The sequence below is a fragment of the Rhipicephalus microplus genome, chromosome 4 (assembly GCF_043290135.1).
Source record: "Rhipicephalus microplus isolate Deutch F79 chromosome 4, USDA_Rmic, whole genome shotgun sequence".
In the NCBI taxonomy this organism is placed as follows: Eukaryota; Metazoa; Arthropoda; class Arachnida; order Ixodida; family Ixodidae; genus Rhipicephalus; species Rhipicephalus microplus.
Window position 1 is genome coordinate 109292046 of NC_134703.1, and position 26479 is coordinate 109318524.

At 41.0% G+C, this 26479-nt stretch overlaps 1 protein-coding gene across 2 annotated transcripts; it reads left to right on the forward strand.

Moving 5' to 3' along the window:
* The first annotated feature begins 214 nt into the window (after window positions 1-214).
* Window positions 215-25817, forward strand: LOC119184930 (uncharacterized). Of its 2 annotated transcripts, XM_075893486.1 has the most exons (11): window positions 215-551; window positions 643-705; window positions 1455-1583; window positions 4438-4605; window positions 5921-6051; window positions 8057-8122; window positions 11094-11136; window positions 14486-14752; window positions 16370-16477; window positions 19358-19635; window positions 20890-25817. In XM_075893486.1, exons 1-11 carry the CDS (start codon window positions 468-470, stop codon window positions 21167-21169), a joined length of 1617 nt encoding a protein of 538 aa, XP_075749601.1. In that variant the 5' UTR covers window positions 215-467; the 3' UTR covers window positions 21170-25817. The 2 variants fall into 2 exon arrangements, with proteins under 2 accessions (XP_075749601.1, XP_075749602.1); XM_075893487.1 differs by lacking the exon at window positions 8057-8122.
* The last annotated feature ends 662 nt before the right edge of the window (window positions 25818-26479 follow it).

A 26479-nucleotide genomic window follows, 5' to 3' on the forward strand; every position in this document is an offset into this window, starting at 1 on the left:
CAAAATATCAGAAGCAGGACGTTTGCTAGCGCCATGCATAACACGTTTATTCCACAAATTTACATCAATCTTTACATCAACAAAAATATAAAATTTATGCTGAGGTTTATTTGTGATCAAATAGTAATAGTTACTTCAAAAACTTATTATATACAAGGTATTCGCTTTTTACCTCATGCTTTGCAGCTGCGTTACGTCCAGTAGCAGGATTGTGTCGGCCATGTTTAAAGGTAACAGGCAGGCGCATCGGCAGATAGCGGGTCACCGCGATGGCTCCGGAAAGTCAGCGTCGTCACCAAAACATTCAAGAAACGTAAGGAGAGCGATGTATACATGGCAACGTGGACGAGCGTCTTTTCTTCCGCGTTAGAAATGTCATCCGTGCTTTACTGCTGATTGATCGCCGCCGCGTTGTGCTTGATCGTGACTGAACTCGTGCGTGCGGAGGGACCAACCCAAAAATCGATATGTCCACCGCGTTCTCGGACGAAGGATCTTTGCCGGACAGCAGCGATCAAGATGATCGGGAACCACTCGATCAACGTGTCCAGGTGAGTATAATCCACGCAGATGTCAATGACGGTTTGACATTGTCAGCCCGGATGCCCGAGCACGCGGTGCTGAGTTACTTTCGCTTTGCAGTTTGAACTGGAACGCCTGAACACGGCTACCGAGCTTATAAACAAGCTGGAAATCGAACTTGATGTGAGTACTTCCCGCTAGAGTTTCTTCTAACAAGCCAAACGCCGCTGTTTACGTGATGATACGGGTATGTTTAAAATGGTGTGAATTTCCGCGTTGACTGATCTACGTCAAGTGCACGCATATTGAGGCAAGCTGTGGAGCCATGGAGGAGTTGTTTCAACGAGTACGCTTTCATTGTTCCGAAGAATTCTTGTTCGCAGCGACAGGCACACTGATACCCTGACCGCATAGTTTTAGGAACCGGGCCTGTAACCCGCGATCAAAGGCATGAACGTATGATCTTGGGTTTCTGAAAGAGAAACTGTCGATAAAGGGTAAGGAAATAGTCCCGACAACTCACTGTTAATCTCAAAGTTCATTTTTGTGTTTACATGTCCTTACAAACAAACTCAGAGGCAGTCTACTTCTTTTGTGCAAGTGCCCTTTCCACTTGACCTAGGTTAATCTGCAGTTAACAATTGGAAGATGTACACATATACATTTTCGTCGGGGCGAGACCCTTGTAGGCATAGTTATTACAACAGGTGTACCCCTTAGGTTTTCCGTGCACAAGGCACTCTTGCTCTGTACATCTGTGTGCATGACAATCCTGACTAAACGAATTTACTGGACCTGATAAAGTATGCATAAAATGTGTGTAAGTTGAATGGTGATTGACTCGCAACACAATGTCTTATGCCATTCTTATTCGTTGGTATGTTCTATATTTGCCATCATCACCACTGTTACGTTTCCTCTACGCGCTGCAGGAAGCAAGATCCAATTTTCGCCTGCTTCTCTCGGAGTCGTCACAAAAAATTAACCAACTTGCCAAAAAGCTGGGAAACCATGTGGAAAAAGCGCGGCCTTATTACGAGGCTAGAATGAAAGCGAAAGAGGTGAGGTTGGCACACTTTCAAACTACAATTTGCAATGTCAAGTTTATTGCAGTTGCTGTGTAGACTGATGGGATGGTTGTGAAAACATGCTTACGCATGGGGCCTGCTTTGCAAACATGAGGTGATTGAGAGCTATGCATTGCGCATCTGAGCAGTATAGTTCAGTTATAAAAAAGATCTGTATTTCACCCTTTACTAACGGAGGCAAGCGTCGGAAAGCATGGTAAGCTATAGCATTCATTCATCTAAGTTCAGGGACCTAACTAACTACAAAATATAATGCAGCCATTTGGAGTGTCACATTTTGTGCTGCAACTGACTAATAGAACAGTAAATCATTATAATGGTGAAAGCTAGTTGTGTATTGTCCTGCAAAAAGGCACAATCTATGTGCAATTACAAGACTGACCAAATCACTGATGAATTGCCCACTAATGTAGTGCTGCAATTCAGTGACAATAACATTATTTTGCGATTGTTGTGGGATCGATTCTTATTTGTGTAGGTCAAATTCTGGCAAGTAATTTCCCCTCACAATGCTACCACATCTGTCAGTATACAAGATGCTAACCACATGCGTCTATCAGATGTAGATAGCGCTTCAGTGTTGAACTCCTTTTTTTCATCTGTGTTCACGTGTGAAGATCATTCCAGAGTGCCCGAAGTTCCCGAGTTTGATTATACATTCATGGAACATATTGCCGTCAGCACTGAAGGGATTGCGAATCTTATTGAAAAACTTAAATTATCAACTTTTTCAGGCATTGATAACATTTTTTGTAAGGTGCTCAAAAGCACGTCATTATGCTCAAGTAATATCCTGTACCACATCTTCATGCAATCTTTATCAACAGGACAACTGCTGGCTGATTGGAAAATAGGTAAAGTAGTTCCCTTATTTAAAAGTGGCAATAGATACTCACCAGAAAATTATCGCCCCATATCATTAACATGCATTTGCTGCAAGATGCTTGAGCATATCATTTCTTCGCACATTTATTGTCATTTGGAAACCAATAACTTCTTTTTTGAGAATCAGCATGGATTTAGGCGAGGTTTTTCTTGCGACACCCAATTACTGGAATTTACCACTGATCTTCACTTCAATATGGATAATAATTTACAAACCGACTGCATTTTCCTAGATTTTTCTAAAGCATTCGACTGCATACCTCATTCCCGTCTGATTTCAAAATTAACAGAACTTCGTTTAGATTCGCTAACCTTATCGTGGATCTGTAACTTTTTGTTTTTTCGAAAGCAGTTCACTCTGGTTAATACCTCTTCCTCTCCAATTTCCGATGTCACCTCCGGAGTGCCTCAGGGTAGCGTCTTGGGGCCACTACTTTTTCTAATCTACATTAATGATCTTCCAACTAATATTTCTTTGTCAATACGGCTTTTTGCTGAGGATTGCATTCTAAACCGTTCTATAACTAGTACCAATAACCACCTTGCTCTCCAAAAAGACCTTAATCTTATTAACAACTGGTGTGGTGCATGGCAAATGACTTTAAATTTATCAAAATGTAAGGTAATATCCTTTAGTCGAAAAAAATTAACTGTTGAATTTGATTACTCCATAAATAATTCCAACGTGTCACGGTCGTCTTTGTATAAGTACCTCGGCGTTCATTTCACTTCTAATCTTACTTGGGCGGCACATGTAACCTACATATCTGCAAACGAATCAAGAACACTGGGATACTTACGTCGAAACCTACGAAACGCGCCAAATAACGTCCGCAAACAAGCTTACTTAACCTTTGTTCGCCCACAGCTGGAATTTGCATCACCCATATGGTCCCCCTTCCAAGCCTATCTCATTAACCAGCTAGAAGCTGTGCAAAACAGGGCGGCACGTTTCATTTCACTTATTTACAGTCGCCCCTCGAGCGTCACACAAATAAAACATGACCTTTCATTAAAGCATCTAGACATACGGCGCACAGTTGCCCTCCTGTCTTTGCTTCATAAATATATTCACGCATCCAGGCCACCACTCTTCCCACTAACGGCACCATTGCACATGTCTAAACGACTTCACAATCAGCGAAGCATCACACGCATCTTTGGAAAAACAAAATCATTCAATTCATCGGCTTTGCCTCGTGCCATAGCACTCTGGAATGACCTACCCAACGTCATTGTCAATTTAACTAATCACGAAAATTTTCGCGAGCAGTTAATGATACATCTATCTCAATAGCATTGTATAACCTCCTTGAATTCTGTTTTTATTCTTTGTGCTTTTTTGCAGCTGGGAAATTCTTGTTGTTGCTTGAAGCCCCTCTTTGACATTTGTGCAACCACTGTTATTAGTTCCAATGTTATTACTTGCTTTGTATTTTTATTAGTTATTAGTTGCTCTGTAGTTGCTTTGCTTTGTAGTTGCTTTGTATTGTGGCAGAAGTATCACCCACTAGCATTCTTTCCTATGTACCCCCCTTACTCTATGCTCCGTAATAGAGCCTATAAGGTATTTTTAAATAAATAAAAAAATAAAATTCTGTAGGTGAAAGGCAGAATGCAAAAGAACGCTTGTGCATTGAGTACTGGGAGCTAAGCATAAGAGCGCAAATTTGGTGCAGGATATTGAAGAGCGCGCACAGCACAGGACAAGTGCTGTGTTGTGCGCTCTTTTAAGTTCCAGCCACTCAAAAGAGAGCAGGGCGTATTTTGCGTCCTTCACGTTTCCCTTAGTTATACAGTTCCCCGGTGGAACATGATGTGGCTCAACAGTGAGATATCGTGACATGCAGAATGGCACCGTCAAACCATTTCGTCATCAGCTTTTTTGTGGAAAAGCGATTTCATGCGATATTGCAACCGGTGTTATGAATGGCTTGCGCAGCTTGAAGACGCAGCACGCAAGGCTTCTCTGCGGCACGAACGGGCGACGTTGGCCCATTGCACTGCTCGTCAGATGGTTGCACTGGCGGAGGAAGGCCTACGGCGCCAGGGGACCCAAGGTTCTCTGGACCCGATGTTTCAGGAAATGCTCAACCAGGCTACTGTCCGGGTTAGTGCACCGTTGTCAGCTTCGCTGTCCTTGCTTCTGATCTTGCACTGTGTTATATCAACGTGCTTTGATGCTTGTGTTAAATTTGGCAGTAACTGCGCAGCTACTGTAAACTGCCACACCAATCCCGGTTCTAATAAATTTTTCTTCACACAGCAAGAGTGTCGAACAACTTGCTTACTGACACTGTGCACACTACTGAGCCAAGTAAACTCGAGGAATTTATTACCCCTGTACCTAGTGGACTTCTGTCTATCCTCACTTTTATGTAATCCCCCTTATTCATTTGAGATATTGCTACCAATTAGTGACTAATAAAGTGAAATAATTGTTTAAATATTAGTAAAATAAACAAGTAAACAAACCATGCTATCAAGTAAACAAACCTGTGTATGTGTGGGTCCAATATCATCACAGCCTGACGATAAGTAGTGCTTCCTGTGCCAGCCACAAAGCTTGAAGGGTTTAGGAGATGCCATTAATTAATTACAGGTTTGATAATTCATGCTTTCGAGTAATTCAAACAAAATTAATTTTTTGTTGGCCCTTTATTCCTTCAATGTATTTAAAAGCCTCCTAATTCAAACTTCATTGTTTGGTTAATTCATACTTTTTGCAGTTTTATACCACAAAATATCTGCTGCTTTCCCACTATTGTTTAAAAATTTGCGTACCTATATAATTCAAACAGTCTAAAAATTAAAAATAGGTATGTCAGGCCTTAAAGGAAAAAGGCTTTGCTAGTAAACAAATGTTTCAAACAAAACACACGCATGGTAAACCGTGATGCTTCTCAACTGGTATAGATGGCTTTGTGCTGAAGGCACCTACCTATAGCAAAGAAGCAGTTGGCAACTCACGATTTCTTTAAAAGGTCTGATCGGCAGTAAATAGCCTATAACCTTGTGGACCTTGCACCTCTGCTTTCTGTTCATTGCGCGCAGTTAGGGTTTAAAAGCACTTATAAAATTTTTAAATAGGATAAAATTAATGCATAATCATAATGTGTGGTGACACCTCACCCAGAGTCATTGTCTGAGAACTTCTAATGATTAAAACTTCTTGATAATTCAAACAAAGTTCAGAGGTCCCTTCGAGTTTGAATTCACGAGAGTCAACATATATATTACTGCCTCTTTACTGAACAAGGTACCACTGGAAAATTGATTTTTCAGAGGCCGAAAATAAGGAGCGGGTTTCAGGGAAGGGAAAACTGACACCCACTTCTGCTTTAGCGTAAAGCTACAAAGGATTTAGAAGTAGCTCAATGTTCGCATTGAATGATGGAATGCATAGAGCTGTTTTATTGGTGCAGGTGAACGAGGCCGAACGTGAGCGGGTGCTGAGTGGGGCTGAGCAGGGTCGACTATGGCACGCCTGTAAAGGCCAGCAACAAACAGTGCTTGATCTACACCATGCTATTAAAAAGTCTATCGTCAAGGCCAGGTAGGGCTTCTGAACTGCTTATCTTTTGTCGCTGAAAACGGGGACTGGGAAGGCATTTCTACAGCACTGCAGACACCATTCTGCATTGAACTAGTGGCTCAGCTATGGGCATTGAAGGAGTAATGAATAGGGAAGTCACAAAGGCACTGCAAGGCTCTTATTATCATATTCTATTTTGTTTCATTTACACAGAGGGCCATGAAAATTGCTAACTTTTCCAGTGAAAAGACTTGTAGTCACTATTCGCAATGTTCCCGACCTTGCTCAGAGAATTGCAAGGCTCCTGTTTATGTAACAAGTCCTGCAAAGAATTACTTGGCATATTTTTATTTTGAGATGACCTGTAAATGACAATATCTATGTGAAAAAGGTGCTAATTTTTTGTCATGATGTTATTGTTCTTGTCCTAAGCGGTGCTGTGTAAATAAAAGTTTTTTCACAATTACCTTTTACACTCCAAACATCATTTCGAACACCTTAAAGCTTTATGAACAACTACAAATAATATGCTAAAATGAATTTGGTTTCTGGAATTTCACATTTTTCTGCCATTCAGCTTCGAAGGGCATTGAGCTCAATACATCGTGGTTCCATTAGCTGATCATTCATTTGTTAGATCCTTATTGCAGATATAGTCGAGGGTATTGAGGAACATCTTTAGCTGAGTTCCTGTTACATTTTTTGTAATGGTGTCTTTTCACTCAAGTATGGTGACTCAGCCTATTTGGGCTAGCGCACACGGTTGGCTGATTAAGACAGAGGCTTTATGTCCACTGTAGCCATGAAAACATAGAGGGGAGATCCCATTGTGTCCCCTCGAATTTCATTCATGCGGTATTAACTTGTTGCTTTGTAACCCCAACCTTGCTCCCTAGTTGCAGCAGGATTTTAAATTATAGTCATAGTAACATCCACCGATACACAAATATTTTGATGTGTTCAGTTGCATAGAATGGAGGAATGCCTGCAAGTCGTCATGTGTAATGTCGAGGGAATGTCATGCTTGTTCACTGCATGCTGTAAGGCCATTCCTCATATGGGTGTCATATATGGCTTGAAGTGGTGTGTTACTAATACCGGGTTATCTAGTCTTTGAGAAATAGACTTGTACCCCTGTCACATGGCAAATCTAATGTCATGTACAACGAATGACATCAGGCGGGCCTAACGTGTATTTTACCTGCGGGCTGTCACACGTCGAAAACAAATGCAGTTTTGAAATCATGACTATGACCCTAGCCCTCCTGAGCCGTGGCTTTGCGAGAAATAAAAATATATTAATACCTGTACGAAACATGCACGTATTCAATAATAAAAGAATTTTTATGGGTTGAAAGGTAGGTTAAAAGGGAAGCATCCACGCGAAGTGCTCACAGGCAGCTTTCGCATCCGCTGCGCCAAATGTCGCATGATCACACAGGATGGTAGCGCGCTTTTGGCTGGTACGACTGGGCGGAGCCTAGCGCCGCGACGTTACTACTACAAACCAACACATATATATAGACGACCGCTGCCCTGTTGCGCTGCCCTATTGTCATCCCTGAGTTACTAAATAGAGGTATTGTGCTAGGCATGTATGCGAACTGCAAAATTAAATTTGTGAAGCAGCAAAGCAATAATAACGTAGCTGAAATCCTTCGCATAGCGGTGGGTTTCAAAAATCATTCTTCTAGAGCAGTAGCAAAACGCCTTGATGTCTCGAATTATACCCAGTTAATGATGAAGTTGCATTTACCAGCTGATATCACTCTGCGGTTGATCTCGCAACTGGTTTCTGCCTTTTCAAGCATTGAAACTGTTGACGTGACGGAAATTGCACTATCTGCAACAGGAAATTTTCATAGAGTCCATTTCTATTCTGATAGATAGATGGCCCGGTATGTTCACACTATGGTTTGCCTTATTTATTTGTTTTTTTTTTCTAGGAATGCTCTATAAGTTTGGCAATTGCCATACTTTTTTGTTTTCTTCCCCTCCCTTTCACCCTTCCCCTTCAACCTCTTAGTCTGTCAGCACGCAGAAGTTTGCTGCAACTTAACAATTTAGCAAACCAGCATGAACTTCAGTTGCTGTGAGTACCCCAGCCTTACATATTTTATACACGTGTGCTTTTACTTTCGTCCCCACTATTTTGTCGTGAAGTCCTGTTGCAGTTTCTTTTCACGAATTTTTCATCCTGGATAACCAGCCTTGGTTACCTTTTCGAGTCTTGCTTGTTTTGTGTAGCCTAAGCATGCTCCTTCTTGCATAAGAAGTTGTTTTGGCTTCTTGGCCCGTTTATTGCTTGCTTTCACTAACACTGTGGTTGATAGGAAATTGAATGCAAGTGATGCTGTGCAATACACAATGTCTATGTTCATGTAATTGAAGTACAGCACTGAAGGTTGTTTTCAATGTAGCAGAATCTCACTGTCTCAAATAATTGATTTCTAAGGGGCTGAAATTTGGGCCTTGTTTGGAACTTCAATTCAATATCCCCCAGTTCCACGACGAATCAGTTTGGTGTCAGCAAAATCGCCATAGGAACAATGTATTAAAAACCTTGGTTATACGACGTAGTTTTACGCTAGGCCTGCATCTCACAATGACTTTCAGATTCCCCCCGAAAGAAAAAAAATGCCTTTACTCGGGTCAAACGTCGACCAAATATTCGCAAGTGCCTAATATGAACTAGCGTTATCCTAGGTTGGCGATTAGAAAAGTATAAAAGTCGGGAGTAATGGATGTCTTTTAGAATAGAAAATTTATTCTTCTGGAAGTTCACACGCATATGCATTGATCGCGTGCGTACGTATCCGGGGTCGTTACCTCGTCAAGCTCCATCCATACAAGGTAGCTTCAGCCGGCCGAAAAGCTGATATTTTCACGTTTCCAGTCTGTAAAAAACTTTCCTGGTCAACGTACAGCTGATCTTCTGCCTTTGTTGCACTCGCCGTCACAGGCTCTCGCATAAGGGCGTGACGCAGCTGTTTTCATTGTGCAAAATTGCTTCCATCAACGCTCATACTCGAGGTCAATGTCATAGTACGAGCGAGACACCAGGAGTTGCAATTCACAAGGCAACAAATTACAACACGCACAGCTCAGTAATGCACGAATCGCACGAACGCATTCTGTGTGAACTCGTGGTCCGTCCCCATTATGTGATAGCGATGACTGTGTTATGGTGACACTGTGTCTGACTCTTCTGACGGGAAGCAGTTGGCAACGCGGTTTCATTTTCGTTTTCGCGTGCAGGCAATTCTCGGACTCCATTTATTGGTGGAAAGATGCCCGTTGGATTCAATTTTTTAAGGTTGAGAATAAAGATTCACTCATGTCTCCTTCAACTAAGTAATGATGTCATGGCACAAAGTTGTGCCGTGGGCTTATCAGGTGGCCTGTACCCGTTTTCTAGGCAAGGCTGAGTGTCACTGCCTGTAATCTTGGTTTTATGATTATACGATGCCCGGATTATACGACAGTCTTGCATGGTCCCCTGAAAGTCGTATAGTAATCGGGGCTCCACTGTATTTAGAAACCGTCATTTGGAAAGTCTGTTGATTCCATCAGTGGTGGTGACGCTGTGGTGTTGGTTGACATGTGGTAATTCACCCATAATTAACAAAAAGTGGTTAATTAGCTCAACCTAGTAAGTTCACACTGGGAAAGCTCTTAGTGATTGGAAAACTGAAGTAAAAATCACTAGTGCTTAAATCTCAAAATATGCGATTACCTGTGGAACTTTTGCAAAAAGTAAGCAGAGCCCTGTATGTACGCACGTAGTGTTGTTTTACTCCACATTTGTGGGAGCACCACATCTTATAAATAGCACATAACCTCTTGTCGATCATTGAGCACTATACCCAAGTGCGAAAAATTATTCTACTTTGAGCTGTGTATAAAATGGCACACAGCAAAACATTGCTTTTGTGCAACTTCAAACATTGCACATTTAAAAATTATACAGATATAGCATGTACCAGACAACTATGTTTCACTTAGAAATCATGCATCCATTGTCCAGAAACATAGTCAGAATGGTTAGAATGCACTGGAGGTGTCAGTAAGCAGGGGGAAAATGCATAGATATTGTTAGCACATAGTAAAGCAAAACTGGAGTCAATGTTGTGTGAATTTCTGTTGCATCATTTTCACTAAATGTGGGCGCACATGTTGTTATGGACACAGATACATGCCACTGCTTTTGGTCAATGCCTGAATAACTTAACACCACACAAGTGCCGTAATGTGATTGTATCTGGTGGCTAAAATTATTACTAATTGAAATAATTATCACGTGTATGTATAGTCATCACTGCACTCACTAAATCAGTTCTGTGTTATTATATGTACTACCAGTTATACTCGAGGATTTTTTTTTTTTGGAACCTGCATAATAATAGAGTTCACATTTTCTGCATGTGTACCATTGCTTCTTGCTTAAAGGGACACTAAACTGGAACAATGAGTTGGTTTAGATTTACAAACTGTGCTCTGAGAACTCAAATGTCGCATGTTTAATTATCATAAGGTAATTATTAGTGGTAAAAATCAAGGTAGAAGTTCAATTTTTAAATTTTGTGCCAAATTCTTCGCGCTTGACGTTCGAAATTTCACAATGTAGTTTTGGTATTTTCGTGGCATCGGCTTGATGAAGTTTTCTGAAACTTCGCATGTTAAGTCTGTGGCACCCACGGATGATAATGTATTTCGTGTTAATCGATTGGAAGCTGCGTGAAACTCGGTAGACGTCATCAAAATTTCTTACTTCACTGTTTTTGGTGCAGAAATCTCGAGGTGGCGTCGCCACCCGCATTTTTTTTTTTTGCGCGTTTTCTTTCTTGCCAAGTGTCATGTCGCAGTAAGAGTGGTGTAAATTGTAATTTACTGATACGCCAAAAATCATTTTGCTCTTTAGTGTCTCTTCGATGTGCGAGTCTTTGAGGTGTTTTATCACCAGATGCTTCAGCATTCGATTAGCTTCTCACGGTGGTCTAACGGTCTCTATGCAAGAGTGACAGAACGGGTGGGAGAATGTTTGTGTGCTTGATCGCTTACAGGCCATACTTTGAGATGAAGGCTCAGCTAAATGAAGCTCTTGAGGTAAGTTTAGCACCTCTTAGATGTAGTAACTGTCTCGTTATGTTTTCAACAAATGGTTTTGCATGGGTTCTTCTTCAAATTAAAAAAAAATCCAAGTGAAGCTTGCTTTACAAATGCTTGCAATAGTAAGTTGATCTGTATCCTCATTAATAAAGTTGCCATTGACTTACATGCTTGACTTGAATATATAGACTTACATATGTTTGCATGTGCATGATTTTTGTGGCATGCGGCAGAAAAGTGTGTTGGATACAGTTATTTTTAGGAAGCATATAATTTGTTGTCCATTTAACCTATTACTGAAGATTTGCTTGTTTCTCTCGTAACAATGTCTGAAGTTAATTCTTTCTATAATATTGCCAGATTAGTAGAAATAAAGAGTTAATTTATACTCATTGATGTAATTTTGAAATAATAGGTAAATGCTAGATTTGAGCGAAAGTACTAATTGTTGCCGAGGTTAGCACAATACGCACCGAGTGTGAGGGACTCAATAACACAATGCGAATGTTCCAAGGTCAGAGGTCAATCATTTGCTCGTTGTAGAACTATAACTGAAACTAAGTTTGCTTTATATTTACGTCTTCTTTTGCAGAATTCACTTAAAGGAATTCTGAGGGAAGAAAATAAAAATAAAATTCTCAATAATTCTTGGTTGTTTACTGTATCGGCTAGAGCGGTGTTTGTAGAGTTTCAACTGAGTTAGCTACATGACATTGTTTATGTGTACCTGTAGTATGTTCATCTTGTAGAACAATGCGTTGCGTTTAGTTACTGCAATATATTGTTCTTGCAATTCATTGCCCATTCCAACTGAATTTCAGTGTACCAACAGTCTACCCCATAGGTCCCCAAACTATCTAGCCCTGGCGATTCTCAACAGCTGTTCTAGAGTGCCACGAAACTGCTAACTATTTCTGAGCATGGAGACAGTCGATAGCGGGGAGTGGGCAGGTGATAACGCCTCTTACACGCGCAACCACAGTATTAGCATAGCCCACATTGGCGTGTTTTGTTTTCTTGAATATTGAAGGTCATCGCTGTTGGCGTAGAACTTGGAACTCCCGATAATACTACATAGACTTGCAATATGCCCCTGCACTGCTCTACAAGTCGTTTAGCGCCCGCTGACCACACACTACATGCTTCAGGCACCGCGCAGCACAAGCAATATATTCACACAAACGAAGGGCTGGACGTACAAAGGCCTTAATTTTTTTTGTGAAAAATAAATAAAGAAAGAGGCATGCCATTTGCACAACGAGATGCTCGTGGACTGACACACTGGTTGTAAAGCAAAGCTTCCATGCCCGTGTAGCCCACAGTCATAAGCGTATAAAAGTGCTTGCTGCGCATTTTGGTTACGAAACCAACATAGTGCAGTAGCGAATCACAAGGTATGAAAAGTGCTGGCTGATCGCCGACTTGCTGTGATCCGCAAATAAATCGCTGATGCGCCCGTTATTGTTGTTAAACTGGTTTGAACACTCTCGAGTATGGATTACCAGTTTTTCATGCGTCCTGTCACTACGGTTCTGCAAATCATGCAAGTTTCATGGTGCACACTAGGTGACGAGTGCTTAGTGCTGTGACCACCTTTTTTTTTTTTTTTTCTACTCACAGACATTTGATGTGTAGATGCTGCCTGGGATGCCTTCGTTAAATGCATGTCTAATCCAATGCAAGTTAGCTTTTTCAAATAAATAAACTTGAAGTTTGAAGTTTATTCATAATCGAAAACATACAACATTGATTTATCAAGTGGTTGGATGGGAAGGGGTAATGAAAACGCAACTGAACGCCTGACAGAGCACGGACCCCTGCCCTGGCCACAATAATGTACAACACTAGTTGCTAATGGGGGTAATACGGATGCATACAGCATTCATTCTAGCTGCCTGCGAAATCCCAACATGTCCTTCATGTAACACTTGGGTTTCACCAACCTTCGTTTGAGAACCCATGGTCTACACCATACAGTCCAGCATTAATTGATGCTTGTGTTTCTATGTGCTACGTGGAATCGAGAACTTTGCAATTGAATTACCTGGTGGGGTTATTTTTTTAGAGGGCTAGGTTAATATTGTATGGTTCAATTACAGAATAATATCATCAAATATATATAGAACAGCCATAAATTTCTGCTCTCATATGTGTGACCGGCATCAGTTTAAGGAAAATTTGGGGCACAAATTTTCTTGGCTCTGTCTCTCCTTTTTCTTGGCATCTTCTGGATCCTTCTTTTTGGCACCTTTGGCAGTGTTTTGCATGTCATGAAGATTGTGCCTTTCCCATGTTTTTTCTGGGATGGGTTATATTTTGTTTTCCATGCTTTTTGGAAGTCCTGAGTATCAGCACAGCACCACGTGAATTTTGCCAAGTACTTTCAGATGCTAAGTTAGTCCTAGTCTTGTGCTTCTGTAGTCTTCACTGCACCAATCGCATGTTATTTTGCCTGCATTGGCTGCTCTGACAAGAATGTTCTTTCTGATGACTCGCTGGTGTGGCTGCTGACTGATCTTTTGCTATTGTTTGACAACATTCACATTGCCGTACATTGCCTCCACTGCTATCCGAGAATTGTGCGATTCCCTTAGTAACAACTGCGCATGTAAAACTGAAAATCTGCCCCGCCTTGGTGGTCTAGTGGCTAAGGTACTCTGCTGCTGACATGCGGGTTGCGGGATCGAATCCCGGCTGCGACGGCTGCATTTTTGATGGAGGCGGAAATGTTGTAGGCCTGTGTACTCAGATTTGGGTGCACGTTAAAGAAGCCCAGGTGGTCGAAATTTCTGGAGCCCTCCACTACGGCATCTCTCATAATCATATGGTGGTTTTGGGAGGTTAAACCCCACAAATCAATCAAACAATCGGAACTGAAAATATAATGCATGCTAATGACACTTTAGCACTTTAGTATTGATTCATCTTATCTACGAACTCGCTTGGTGGATTCTGTGCTGAACGGTACTGTCGTCGTCATCTCCTACGCCAGCGTAGCCCTCACCGATCGCCCCGCCATCCATGAACTCCTGATGCCGGGCAGCTCTAGCCAATCGGCGCCTTGTCCTGGGACTCCTTTGACAGCCCGCCATTCATGAACTCCTGACGCCGGGCAGCTCTAGCCTTGTCCTGGGACTCCTTCGACCGTATCCTAATTTTTTTCATTTCTCGATCTTTACCTCTCACTCTATCTTCTTAAATCCCTCCTTAACCCATTCAGTCGTGAGCTACTGTTGAGGTGTCGCACTTAGCTGCAGACAGTTGCGGCGCTCACTTTTCTCTTCTTTTCATCTTTTACAATATTGCCCCCCCCCCCCCTTCAATTACCCTATGTTGTCCATTGCAGGAGCAAAAGAAGCGCGTCTTCCACATGGAAGAGGACGTCATGAGGGTCAAGTTCTCGTACACTGAGGCCCTGCACAACTTGGAGCAAATCAGTGACCAGATGCATCAAAACCGGCTTCTGATGCCAAACAGCAGCAGCAGTGGCAGCAGTCTGCTCAGCAGCGATGACTGCTGTGGCCGTGGTAGCAGAGACGACAGCTTTGCTCATGCGCTGGGTGATGGGTTCCCGCAGCGGCTAGTGAAATCTTCTAGCCTATCTAGTTCGGAGGTAAGGGCGCAAGGTCACGCATGTTTAATTCCGACTGCTGTCAATGCACTCAAACCTCAGTATTGTTGCGGGTGAAACAAGACTGAAAACGAGAAGTTGACATCTGCTCCAGATGATGATTCCCGGAAGAATGACAACCCACCACGGGGAACCGGGCACGAGGCATGCGGCAGTAAAATTTGTGAAACAAAATAAATAAATAAATAAATAATAAAAGGAGAAAGACAGAGCAGACAAAAAGGGCGAAGAATATGCGAAAAAGATAATCTCCAGAGAAACAAAAATATTTGTAATAATTTTGGTGGTCTTTGATGCAATGTTACTTAAAGTTAAAATGTATGATTTAATTAATTACCAGAACATCAAATAAACCTACTTCTTCTTTCCTAAATGTGTGTGTGCCACTTCGGGTAGTTCATAAGTGATATGGCCAGTATATCAGACCCATATGTAGCCAAATTTTTGTTATAAAGAAATAACTGAAGAATAGTCTTCTAATATATATCGTGTTTGGAATACACCATTATAACGAATTTTTATATACCACAAACTTATTTTAGAGTAAGATGCAATTCCGTTAAAGTGAGGTTTCAGTGTAATTAGGTTTGAGTGAAAAACTTTGGGTGACTTTGCCATGGCTGTCATAGACAAAATCATGATCAAGTAATCAAGTTTTAGTGGGCAAGCATAAAGAAATGCCCATACTTGTTCATTGCATTCTCTAGCTAGATATCTGCTTGGACATGACCAGTAGTGTACGTCTAGCTTCTGATAATCCTAAATTCTGGTTCCATTTTTTGTTTTATTCATGTGCTAAATGAAATGAAAAACATTAGTTAATTGGGGCTTGAATCCTGTTTTCCCGCCAGCCTCTTGGCAAGTGCAGTGCTAGAATACATAGACACCTGAAACGGCCTGCGACGAATACTACATGACGAGCTGATTTTCTCTGTCTAGCAGTTAGACCTAGAAGACGACAGTGGGGAGTTGTAGTTTTAAGAATGCAAGGAGGGTTCAAAACTTTAGGTACGTGAAGCCATTTAAATGTGCTATTCCTAAAATTCACTAGTTTCGATGATTCAGTAACAATGTCGCCAGGATTGAAATGCACTAGGAACTGGGGCTGCCAAGCGACTGATGGGACTTGTGAAATCGTACCACTGTCTTCGCCTCCATGGACTTAATCCTACACCATCATCGTTCACATAGTCTGTCTGATGCCTTACATGTATATCAAACATCGCTGATTTCTCTGTAGAGTGAACATTCTAACTACCGTCTTCGCTAAAGTGCACCAAGTTGGCGCTTCCAACCTTGGAGGGTAATGCTATGTGCCGCTCATTTAGGGGATGAAGAATGGGAGAATGGATTGGTTCCCGAGTCGCCATATGATATTTGCTATTGTGATGCCGATTGCCGTGCCGTGTATTTATATTGTACTGGATACATCAGTCTTTTGACATCTCCCCATAAAAATGCATAATAAATCCCTATTGCAATAATGGTATGCACAATCAGAGCATGTTTGTTCTTTTCTGTATATGTGTGTGTTAATAAAGCTCCACCACTCACTTTAGAAGCTCGCCGATAAACATGGTGCCACTTGGCTTGTTGCAGATGTTAAAAATATATGAGGATATCTGCTGTGAAGAGACGTATAAGAGATTGCCGGAGCCTAGAAGAATTCAAAGGCATCCAGCGGCCATTCGAAGAGCGCTTTCTGAGGTAACATTCCATGCTTCACCTGTGCTTGTTCATATTTGCGTTTGTACAGATACCTTAAACAAGTTTAGGTCTTTGAAGGAAAGGCTGTGCTACAATACACCTATCAAAAGGGAATGGTGACTATGTATTGAAGAAAAAGCCACAGGATGATAATCTTTATGGCTGCAAAAAAAAATAATAAAGATGATGATGATCAGAAACTGTACACAAGTTTGAATGCTTATAAGCGTAGTCTATGAGAGTTGAACTTTTTGCAGACATCCTACTTCATCATGTTCAGGTCAAACTGGATTTTGGTAAGTTTCTTGTGTTGTTGATTTGGTATTCCAGCTGTGCTAATGAATTTATACATTCCTAAAATCTTGAAGTCCTTCTACATTTGATATTATCTCAGCACTTTTCACCTTTAATTAACCCTAAAGTTTACCATGGGAAATTTTGTTGTAATAAGCGAAACACAGAAGCCTCTGATAGATACACTTGTCGCCATCCCATGTAGTAAAATACAGTGAACTCCCTCTGAGAAGAACTCTGTCAAAACGAATTCCTGCTTAAGACGAACAACTCGGGAATGTTTGTTTGGTTTTCCTTAGACTCAGTGCAAATAAAATCTGCTTAAGACGAACTGCGTAACACGCCTTTTCTGTTAAGATGAACTGTCGCAGCAACCGACAACGACGGGAATTCTGCGCAACAAACATTAGTCTTGATGGGGGCATTCAGGCGAACAAGAGAAAGCAAAATGAAAAAAAGAAAGTCAGTTTACTTGAGCTTGTCTCCTTTAATCTTCTTCTAATCGTGAAAACAGAGTCATGCTACAGTTCCACTGTTAAAATGGGATAGCAATTTATTCATGAGCATATTATGAACTAGTAAAATCGAGTACTCATTAGATTGGTGTATTTCAAATACTCTACTTGAAAGCATAGTTTTTATTAAGCCGAGCCAAATAAATGCTTTTTCTTGTTCTTTTCCTGCCCACTGTAAGTATACTCCAGTGTTTTCAAGCAACATATCTAGGCACACTTGCCATGTTAGCATTTGGTTTTTGGGGGCACTTCTGATAAAGTGAACTCCTGATAAAACGAACAAATTATACTGGTCCTTTCGAATTTGTCTTAAAGGGAGTCTACTGTACACTGATAGCAAGTGTGCTTTCTGCATCGCAGCACTGCTTTGAAAAATTTTCTCGTAGCTGTCTGCACTGAAGTAGCTTTTAAATACATTACAATTTCTCATTACCTGTAAAGACAAGAATATTTGCCCAAATATTCTTGTCATTACCTGTAAAGACAAGCATATTTGCCCAAATATTCTTGTTTCTTCTAGCACACTCCAAAGATCTGTTGTATTACATCTGTCAGAGATAACTGTTTTGTTATATTGAGAGAAATATACATGACTTTCAGTGGAAGAAAAAAAAAATTACAGCATATCCACAGACTGAATGATGATAAGTGGGGCGAAGCGTCCGTGCCTCTGTCTGTCTGTCTGTCTGTGCATCCGTCCATCTGGCGAACACTCCAAGTACCACCATCTCGGATATTTTCATCATATATTGATTATATACAAGTGCCACCATCTAGCGGACATATTAAGAACTAAACGAGAGGTGACTACTTACTACATACATCGAGGATGCACTCCGACAATGGGTATGTGCCACCGGTGGTTACAAACGTCATAAGGAGCTTTGCCCCTAAACAAAAAGAAGGGGGGGAGGTGACAAAGAAATGTTCATCACATTGCAAACTTTGTTGTATTGAGGTTTGTTTGAGATTTGATTGTATTTATACAAAAGTAGTAATGTCAGCAAAACTTGGTGACAGAGATCTAAGTGCCATTGAATCTGTTCAATATGAAATGATGTTTATTAAGGAACCCTCTCGCATAACTAAGTAGGCATGTGGCTGCTATTCCTTATATCATTTATTAATTTTATTGCCTAATCTCTCTGTGTCCATGATGCATTACAGAGAGAAGCGGGATTTTTACATCTCGTTGAACACTTTCTTAACATTGATGAGATCAGCTTTAGCAGTAATGGAGGCTAGGGAAGACTACTAGTGTACAGAAACTAGGGATGTTTTTTTTTTTTTTTTGACACAATTGCACCTTTAATTGCACAGGATTGTTCTTGTGAAGACTTAGCAAATTCTGGGTCAGTATACCGCCATGCATGCCTGTCTCACTATTTAAATGTGATTATGTTTCTCCGACAAAAACTATCACGCATGTAATCACTCGGAGCAAGCAATGCTTAATTGTACGGGAACATTTTTTTCATTTTGTGAATGATTTTCTTCAATTGCCTACTTAATGTGAAAATGAATTAGCATTGAGTTCCTTAAAAAAGCACAACTGGCGGAGCCTGTCCTACCAGTTGGGATTTTTTTAAAGAACTAGACATTGCTGGTGGTTCTGGTTACGGAAAGATATGAATTTTGTTATTACAATTGCGGAAGCGTGTCTTGTGTGTTGCCTAGCACGCACAAAAATACAACACATCAGAGGCTCCTAATAGTACTTGTTGCCGGGCTAGCCGGTTCATGCACACTTTATAATGAACCATAAGCACTTTGGCCTCTTAATGCAAATAAACATTGTGCTAAAATACTATAAAGGAGGTGACACAGGGAGACAATTGCCTTTTACCTTCTTCCCAATAATTTAGGTCCATTTGCTATATTGGTCATTTTGTTCATGGTCTGTAATAGGAACCGTAATAGAGGCAGGTGTTTCATTTTCCTGTTTCGGAAATTCTGATTTACGCAGAATCTTCTGTAGCTCATGACGTGGTGGGGAGTATTGCATTGCTATGGCTTATAGGCATTTTCGTGCGTAGTCTTATGTTACATATTGGTTTTCACTTTCACACAGGAAGGCCGTCAAGCTCACGTGAGGTACCCATCGTCGCCGCCACCAACTAGTCAGCACAGAGGACTTGTTTCATCGCTTGTCGACCGAGTGTTCACGGGCAAGACTCTTCAATCGCAAGTCGCAGAAGAGAAGTGTGCAAAGGTTCAGCAGTATGCCGTGCCGACGTTAAAGCAGCTGGTTGCCGCGGTGATAGACCGTATGTTCCCAGACACCACACAGTGCAACGGCAATGAAGAGATTGTGCTCGATCTAACTACAGCAGCTTCAAACAACAATGGGTAAGTAATTTAACCAGCACAGGACATGTGTATAAGGAAGTGCAGCAGACTCCAGTAACAGTTCTGTTCACTGATTGCGCCATGCTGGCTGTTAAAGGGGTACTGACACCTTTTTTCGAAGCCAAGTTTACTCTACCATTCAAAGTTCCTATATACAGAGACAGATCTTATAAAGTATGATGCTCAGAAAATGCATATAAGATATTTGATTTTGATATTGAGGTCAATTTTTATGGCACACTTACCGCATCAACACTAACATGACGTCAGGCTACAGTACTAGTAATTCCGGTAACTTCACAGTGCAGTCTGCCTAGTTTTGATCACATAGGTACCGAAACTTCCATGATGGGCTTTTGTGCATCACCAAAACTTTTAAATTGACTGTTGGTGCATCACCAACGAAGCCACAGGGTGGTGCAGTCATGGACACGTCACCATATCTTGCACAAACATGCGATGGGAAGTTTGTACTGTATTGTGACGTCACTGTATAGTAGGAACCGAAACTAGCTTTTAGAAAGCCTTCTGTAATTGCTTTTAAAGGGTGCACTCGCGCACAGCGCTACATTTTTGAAGCTTTTGAGAGCTTGGTTTTTCGTTTGACACAAAAAAACAAGAAATGAAAACTTTCGTGTGAGTACCTCTAATGCCAGACATGACTTGATGTGTTGAAGTAGTGCGATCAGATTTCATTAAAGAATTGATCAAGATAGAAAATGGTATGCAAAAGTTTCATACCTCAGTGCTATTGACTGCCTTTCTTCCTGTCTAAGAATAGAGAATTTAGTTGCCTTAAGGGGAAAGCATGCAGTCGGGAAACTGAAAGACCAGTACAAGATGATAGTTATAGCGGGAGAACAAAACGACGACACACGTTTTGTTCTCGCGCTATAACTATCGTCATGCCATACCAACTAGCCCAAGCTGCCACACAAGTAGAAGCTTGCCTCATTGTGTAGCAGTCTCTGCGCCACAGCTGTATGCTTATAAGAACAACTTACAGTTTCTTTCATGGGCTGCCAGTGCTCTGTCTTTTTATATACTTATTGGAGGGACCATGAATTATTATGTTTATGGTTGCAACTTGGTATAGAGAAACCAGTATGGTTATCTGACAATGGACTTCTAGTAAAATTTTTTCTTGATGTTTTGTCAAGTTTAAGGGACAGTCCTCTCCGTTAGCTGGCTGAATAAAGGACTCACTTTGCATCCTTACCGATATCGAGTGACTCGTGTATTCTGCCGACGCAGTGCCCCTGGGGTTCCTCTCGCCACGCTTGAAGATCTTTCACCAGTTGTTGCGCTGGACATTGAGGCATCATTGGCGAAAGCAGCACGAAGACTCACTCTGGACGGCACTTCCCAGCGGCTTCAAACAGTCGAGGAAGGCTCCGACACGGACAGCCTCCTAAGCACAGGCACCGGCGGTACTCTCGACGACCGGCAGATCGACTGCCTTTTGCTAGACCGTGTGCTCGAACAAGACTACCAAGAGGTGCTGAACTCATGCAGGGACTCATCGAACTTGTAGGGATGCCTGTTCAAAGACAGGCCAATGAATGTTACTGTTTATGTATGTTAAAGTGGGAGGTTGGCAGTGGCGTTGTATGCAGTGAACAGTGTGCGAAATTGATGCGATGTGGGGACGCTGCTGAGTCTTTGTGGCCACCCCTTGTACAGCGTACCGGTGAAAGTCCTTGTAACTACGGTCAGACACATTATTTCAGTACAACCTGTTGGCCTTTCTCTTTGTGTCCAACCTTGCATTCCGAGTGCACCGAATTGTTCAGGAATCGCAGGGCTACGTTGTACTGCATTACCTAGAGAAAAATAGCACTACTGCAGTGATATTGCATGCAGGAACTTTTCAAAAACCACTGGCTCCAGATCGACTTTTCTCAGACAACGTAAACAGACATAATGCTTAGCAAGCTGAATGATGTTTACATAGTGACTGTTGTTCTGCCTTTGCAATGGTTTAGCCTGTATCAAAAGAACCTGCAAGGTGCTATATCTGATACATTAGTATAATTAAATTACTATAATGCAGCTATGTTTGTTCTAGTCCACATAATTGCACACAATGTGAACATTTTCACCTTCATTATTCATTAAATTTTTTAAGTGAAATTGAACCATGCCAGCATTGCTTTCTTTTTTAAATTCCCATTCTCTTTGTTTTTTTGTGATGGTGCATTATAGTAAACGTCAGTGCGTAGTTCATTAGAAAGAATGGGCGCTTTTTGTGGAGACCTGGGTATGTCATTGGTTTAAAAAAAAACCCTTGCTTGCATTTTAAGTCGGACTACTTCCAAAACAAGCCAAACATTCCATATGTCTGAGCACTCCCTTTGTGTTTGCTAAAACACTACCATCACAAGTGACACCTTGTTTTCTTTCAGGTATTATTTCTACGTGCATGAATACATGAAATATGTTGTCATGAGGAAAAATTTGTACCATGCGCTTTCTTCTAGCAGAGGTCAACATGGTGTCCTTAGTTTTCTGGATTTCTGTGATGTAACCAGGCAAGTAACGAGTTGTTGGTGTGGTTTTTTGAAGGAGTATTGACACAAAAGTTTTGCATGTTACTTTTTCTGCTGCAATAAGTTGCTAATTATACCTGCTTCTCAAAACTAAAACCCTAGCTTGTCCGAACATGAAATTCCGACGGTTGAACAAATGCACAGTCGAAGTTTCAGTTTCAGAGAGCTTTAGAAAAGGTGGGACTCTGTGTGTGTGTCTGCATATGTAAGCATATGCTCGTGCATGACAGCTGTGGCACAAAACACGTGTAAGGTGCATGGCTGACTGCTTACGTTAAAACCAAGTTAACGTCACTATTGCAAGGTTCTTTTGCTTTGCATTCAGTCGCGTAGCATAGGCTTTGAAATTGATTCTAAACATGTTCTTGGCTTTATTGGCCATTGATCTATTTTAGACAGTGTATGTGAGTCTACACGAATCTGTATCTCCAAGTTATCTTACCTTCAAACTTTTGTGTCAGTACTCCTTCATTAACGAAAGTGATGCATATGAGCTTTTGTGGCCACTGTAACGTCTGCAGGATTTATAGTGCTCATCTGGAATTCACAACTTCTCGCTGGCAATTAGGGTTGGTCGTTGTTAGCTCACACCGTGACAGCTGTGTAGTTGGTCTTATTGGACATTTTTAGTTGCTACGATCACTTAGGTGACATCACTAAGCGTTTGCTGCTCTTGCTGAGGTGTGACAGCCTCTGTGCTTGAGTCGCTTGAGATTTCACTGGCCAGTGCCTACCAAGTTTATCTTTGCTATTGAAGTGAACAGTGGTAATGCTCTTATCAGTAATGAGTGCATTTGTTAGTGTGTGTGCAGATTTATCAAGAGTGGTTATGAATAAAGTAGCTCTCACCACATTGACCGAAGTAACCATGGACAACTCAGAAATATCCTACTCAGATATCATTGACCCATCACAGGGTTACATGTGTGCTGGATGTCCAACTGATATTTTCATAGATTGTATGCCCTTGTAGGAATAGTAGACGTATAAAAACGTAGACATAACAATGGCTATCGAAGCACATTGCAAATCAAAGTATAAGCTCCTCTACAGATACTAATACTACATACTACATACTAATACTTATATGCTTGCATGCAACCCCTTATTTTCTCATGAATTCATATTCTCAGAAGGTGAACGAACGGTAAAAATTGTAGGAAATTTACGTGTCAGTGAAAGGATAATTGTCATTGTGGTCTATCTTAGCCACATTGGGTTATATCATGCGTTTGACAACTTCCCAAATTTTCTGAATTCTCGCGCTATTGTCTTGAGTGGTTTACACATTTGTGGCCTGACTGTAACAGCTTTGCATACACAATAATATCGTGTTTTATATAAAGTGAACGTGCACAAATCTTTTCTTTCCCAGTTCGCAAAATGCAGCCATTCTACATGAGCAACTCTGCTGCGGACCCAGTTCTAATACGTGCTATTATAGGTTCCGGCCTTCTCTAGAGCGGTGTGGAGTTTTTCATCTTCTGACTAGTGTTTTTCAGCACTTGGAGCAATCCTGCAGAAAGTACATCCTGCCATCACTGAAACACGAGTTTGGCATTAGATTTTCAGCCTGAGTTTTCCTAATGTGCAGAACACTCCACATATGGCACTACATACCGTTGAGAGGACCTTTATTCCACTTCCACAAAATTCAACAAAGCCTTCATAGAAAGTATTATTTCTTTAACATTTGCTCCACGGGTAATTTTATTATTGCACTAGGTTTTGCACTGTGGGTACACCGTATTTGTATGGTTCACCTAGAGTGACATTCTTTGAGTGTGTGGTGTAGCCCAGTAATTGGGGCATTCACTGCTGAAGCTTAAAGTCTTGTGTTCGAAATTCAGCACCGTCGAGGAAAATCATTTTTTCTACGTTTAAATTTTTTATCGTCTTACGTCATTAACATCGTGACCGAGCAATAGAACGATGAACAGCTTTTGTTTATTCGGCATAGAAATGTGTTTGTAAAAATAATATTCTTCTTATAGGCATCCCAATGCCTAATGTGATTTAATTAAGAGTAGCTGCTTGGTAGCAGATAAAAGTGCATGGACAACTTATCAAGTTGTCATGTGCTAATAAATTTTTTTTGGCTAAATATGTGCACATATCCAACTTGAATATGTTATGTGAAATATGCTTACCCTAGTACATTGTTGCGGACATTGTCGTAAACTCAAAGATACCTGATATATCTGTAGTGTCCATGGTTACTTGAGGAAGCCGTTGTAGTGCCCTGAGACATAGCTGAATTTTCGTTCACGCATCACTGAAACTGTAGGAATAAAGCAGTAAATTGCCTATTATTTTTTCCTCTGTGTCGCACTTTCAGACATTTTGCTAGAGATTCGCAACTTCTTCCTATAATAAAACAAAAGTAACAGAAAAAAAGGGGATTTAGGAAAATCACTCTTACAATATTATAAGCATTTAAAACTTGCTAAAGAAAATTTTTGTGCCTGAGAATTGACAGAGCTGTGTAAAAACAGTGATACCTAGCCTTGTTGCGTTTGGTGCGTGTGATATTGAGCCGTTCTTGCATACACTTCAAGGAACCCTTTTATTGGACGAAAATAACTGCAGGAGAACGAAATAACTGCAAATAACTGGGGCTTAGTAATCAGTAGCGTTTCTCCTAATTGTCTCAGTTATGTACTGTTGTCCAAATATCACTTGTATCAAGTGATTTGAAGAGGTAACCATAAAGTACTGTATTTCTGACTCATTCAAAAAGATGGTATTTAGGCCTCCTAATTAACTGTTGAGGTGTAGTTGATATCAATAAATTTTTTTTATTGTTCACATTAGAAAACAGACATATAAGCAAAAAATTATGATAAACTGAATTGGGTGATCAAGTCAACTGTTTCAAACTATGTTGCAAGAAAGCGTAAAAAAGCAAAATAGAACCCGGACATGTGGCTTTGTTTCTTTGCTATGTTTTCCGGTGCTGCATTGTGAAATGGGTAGAGAAATGTTTGTTAAATTGTTGAATTGTGGCCAAGCACAGATAAATGGAATGACATTGGATGTAATGATCACCCTGCTGCGATTCCTGTTTACCTGTGTTATACTGTTTAGCCTGACCGTGTTTTTGTACCTCAATTACTCTGCACATTCCTGTGAATGTACCTTTTTTTTGACCAGCAGTGTTATAGTTGCTGATTCTGACCATTGCAAACAAGGCACAGTATTGTTGCTACAGTTTCAGTCTAGTCAAGAAAGTTGAATGCAATTAAAGTTATTGTTGCATTGCCTTCTGTGAGCAATTTTTTATGCAGCATTCTGTGTTCTGCCTGGTTTTTAAACATTACATGGGTGCAATATTATGTTTCTTTGGTGTGCTGTTATCTGTGGTTATGGGACACTTGCAATATTTGGTTGATTCTAAAAAAAAACATTGTGAAAGCTGCCCTCACTACTCCATGCTTTTGGTGAAGGGGCACTCTTCTCCTTTCATCCCAACAGGTATACATCGAATTTATGACCTCAATTGAACGTGCAAGTGATTTTAATTTTTCTCATGTTGGAGGGATATAAAAGGCTTACCACATATGTATGCTACATATGGAAAACTGACTTGTGTGTTGCTTCATGTGCAATGAATAAACAGAGGAGTGAAAATTCTGCAGTGAGTGGTACCTTTTGCTTTGTGGAACAGGCACCACTTAGAACTAAGAGGCGTGGACATCATTTATAACATTTATATTAGGGGGGGGGGGGGGGGTAGATGCCAAGCTGCACCCCCTCCTCCCCCATTTCTCTCTTTCCTAGAAAGAAAGAATGCCCGCGCAGAGGAACGTACCGATTGACCTGGCAAGAGGCAGTGGAGCAAGTTTACACTGGTTTAAAAAACGTTATTAAAACATACTTCGGTATTGGCAGTGGCTTGGCTCACCGAGGCTGCATGGAAGGCAAAAAAAAAAAAAAAGAGGTTGCTGCCAGTCTTTTCTTCGCAGATCCATCTTAGTTAATTACGCAGAGATATGTCTAAAACAGAAACAGCGGATGCAGTCAAAGAAAATGCAGCACTTATTATTTTTTTTGCAAGCCAATAAAGGTGTGGCTCGTGCGTAACATGGGGAAGTGGCCAGGATACATAGATTATTCCGCACTGTGCTGGATTCGTACTCCAAGTGACGCCTTCTTTGCCATAGGCGCATAGCGACAGCTGAAGTTATTGGTGAGTATAACAACTACAGGCTACTACCACATTGGCTGACCGCCTATGATCGCTTGCTATCTATGTCTTCTGGTCAGAAAAAAGCACGGAGGACTTCCTCCGTGGA

Excerpts from the sequence above, each read along its gene's own strand:
- LOC119184930 (XM_075893486.1), top strand. The coding sequence starts at position 468 with ATGTCCACCGCGTTCTCGGACGAAGGATCTTTGCCGGACAGCAGCGAT. Across the intron at positions 1,584-4,437 it reads CTAGAATGAAAGCGAAAGAG|CTTGAAGACGCAGCACGCAA; the intron begins GTGAGGTTGGCA and ends TGGCTTGCGCAG. Across the intron at positions 11,137-14,485 it reads AGCTAAATGAAGCTCTTGAG|GAGCAAAAGAAGCGCGTCTT; the intron begins GTAAGTTTAGCA and ends TGTCCATTGCAG.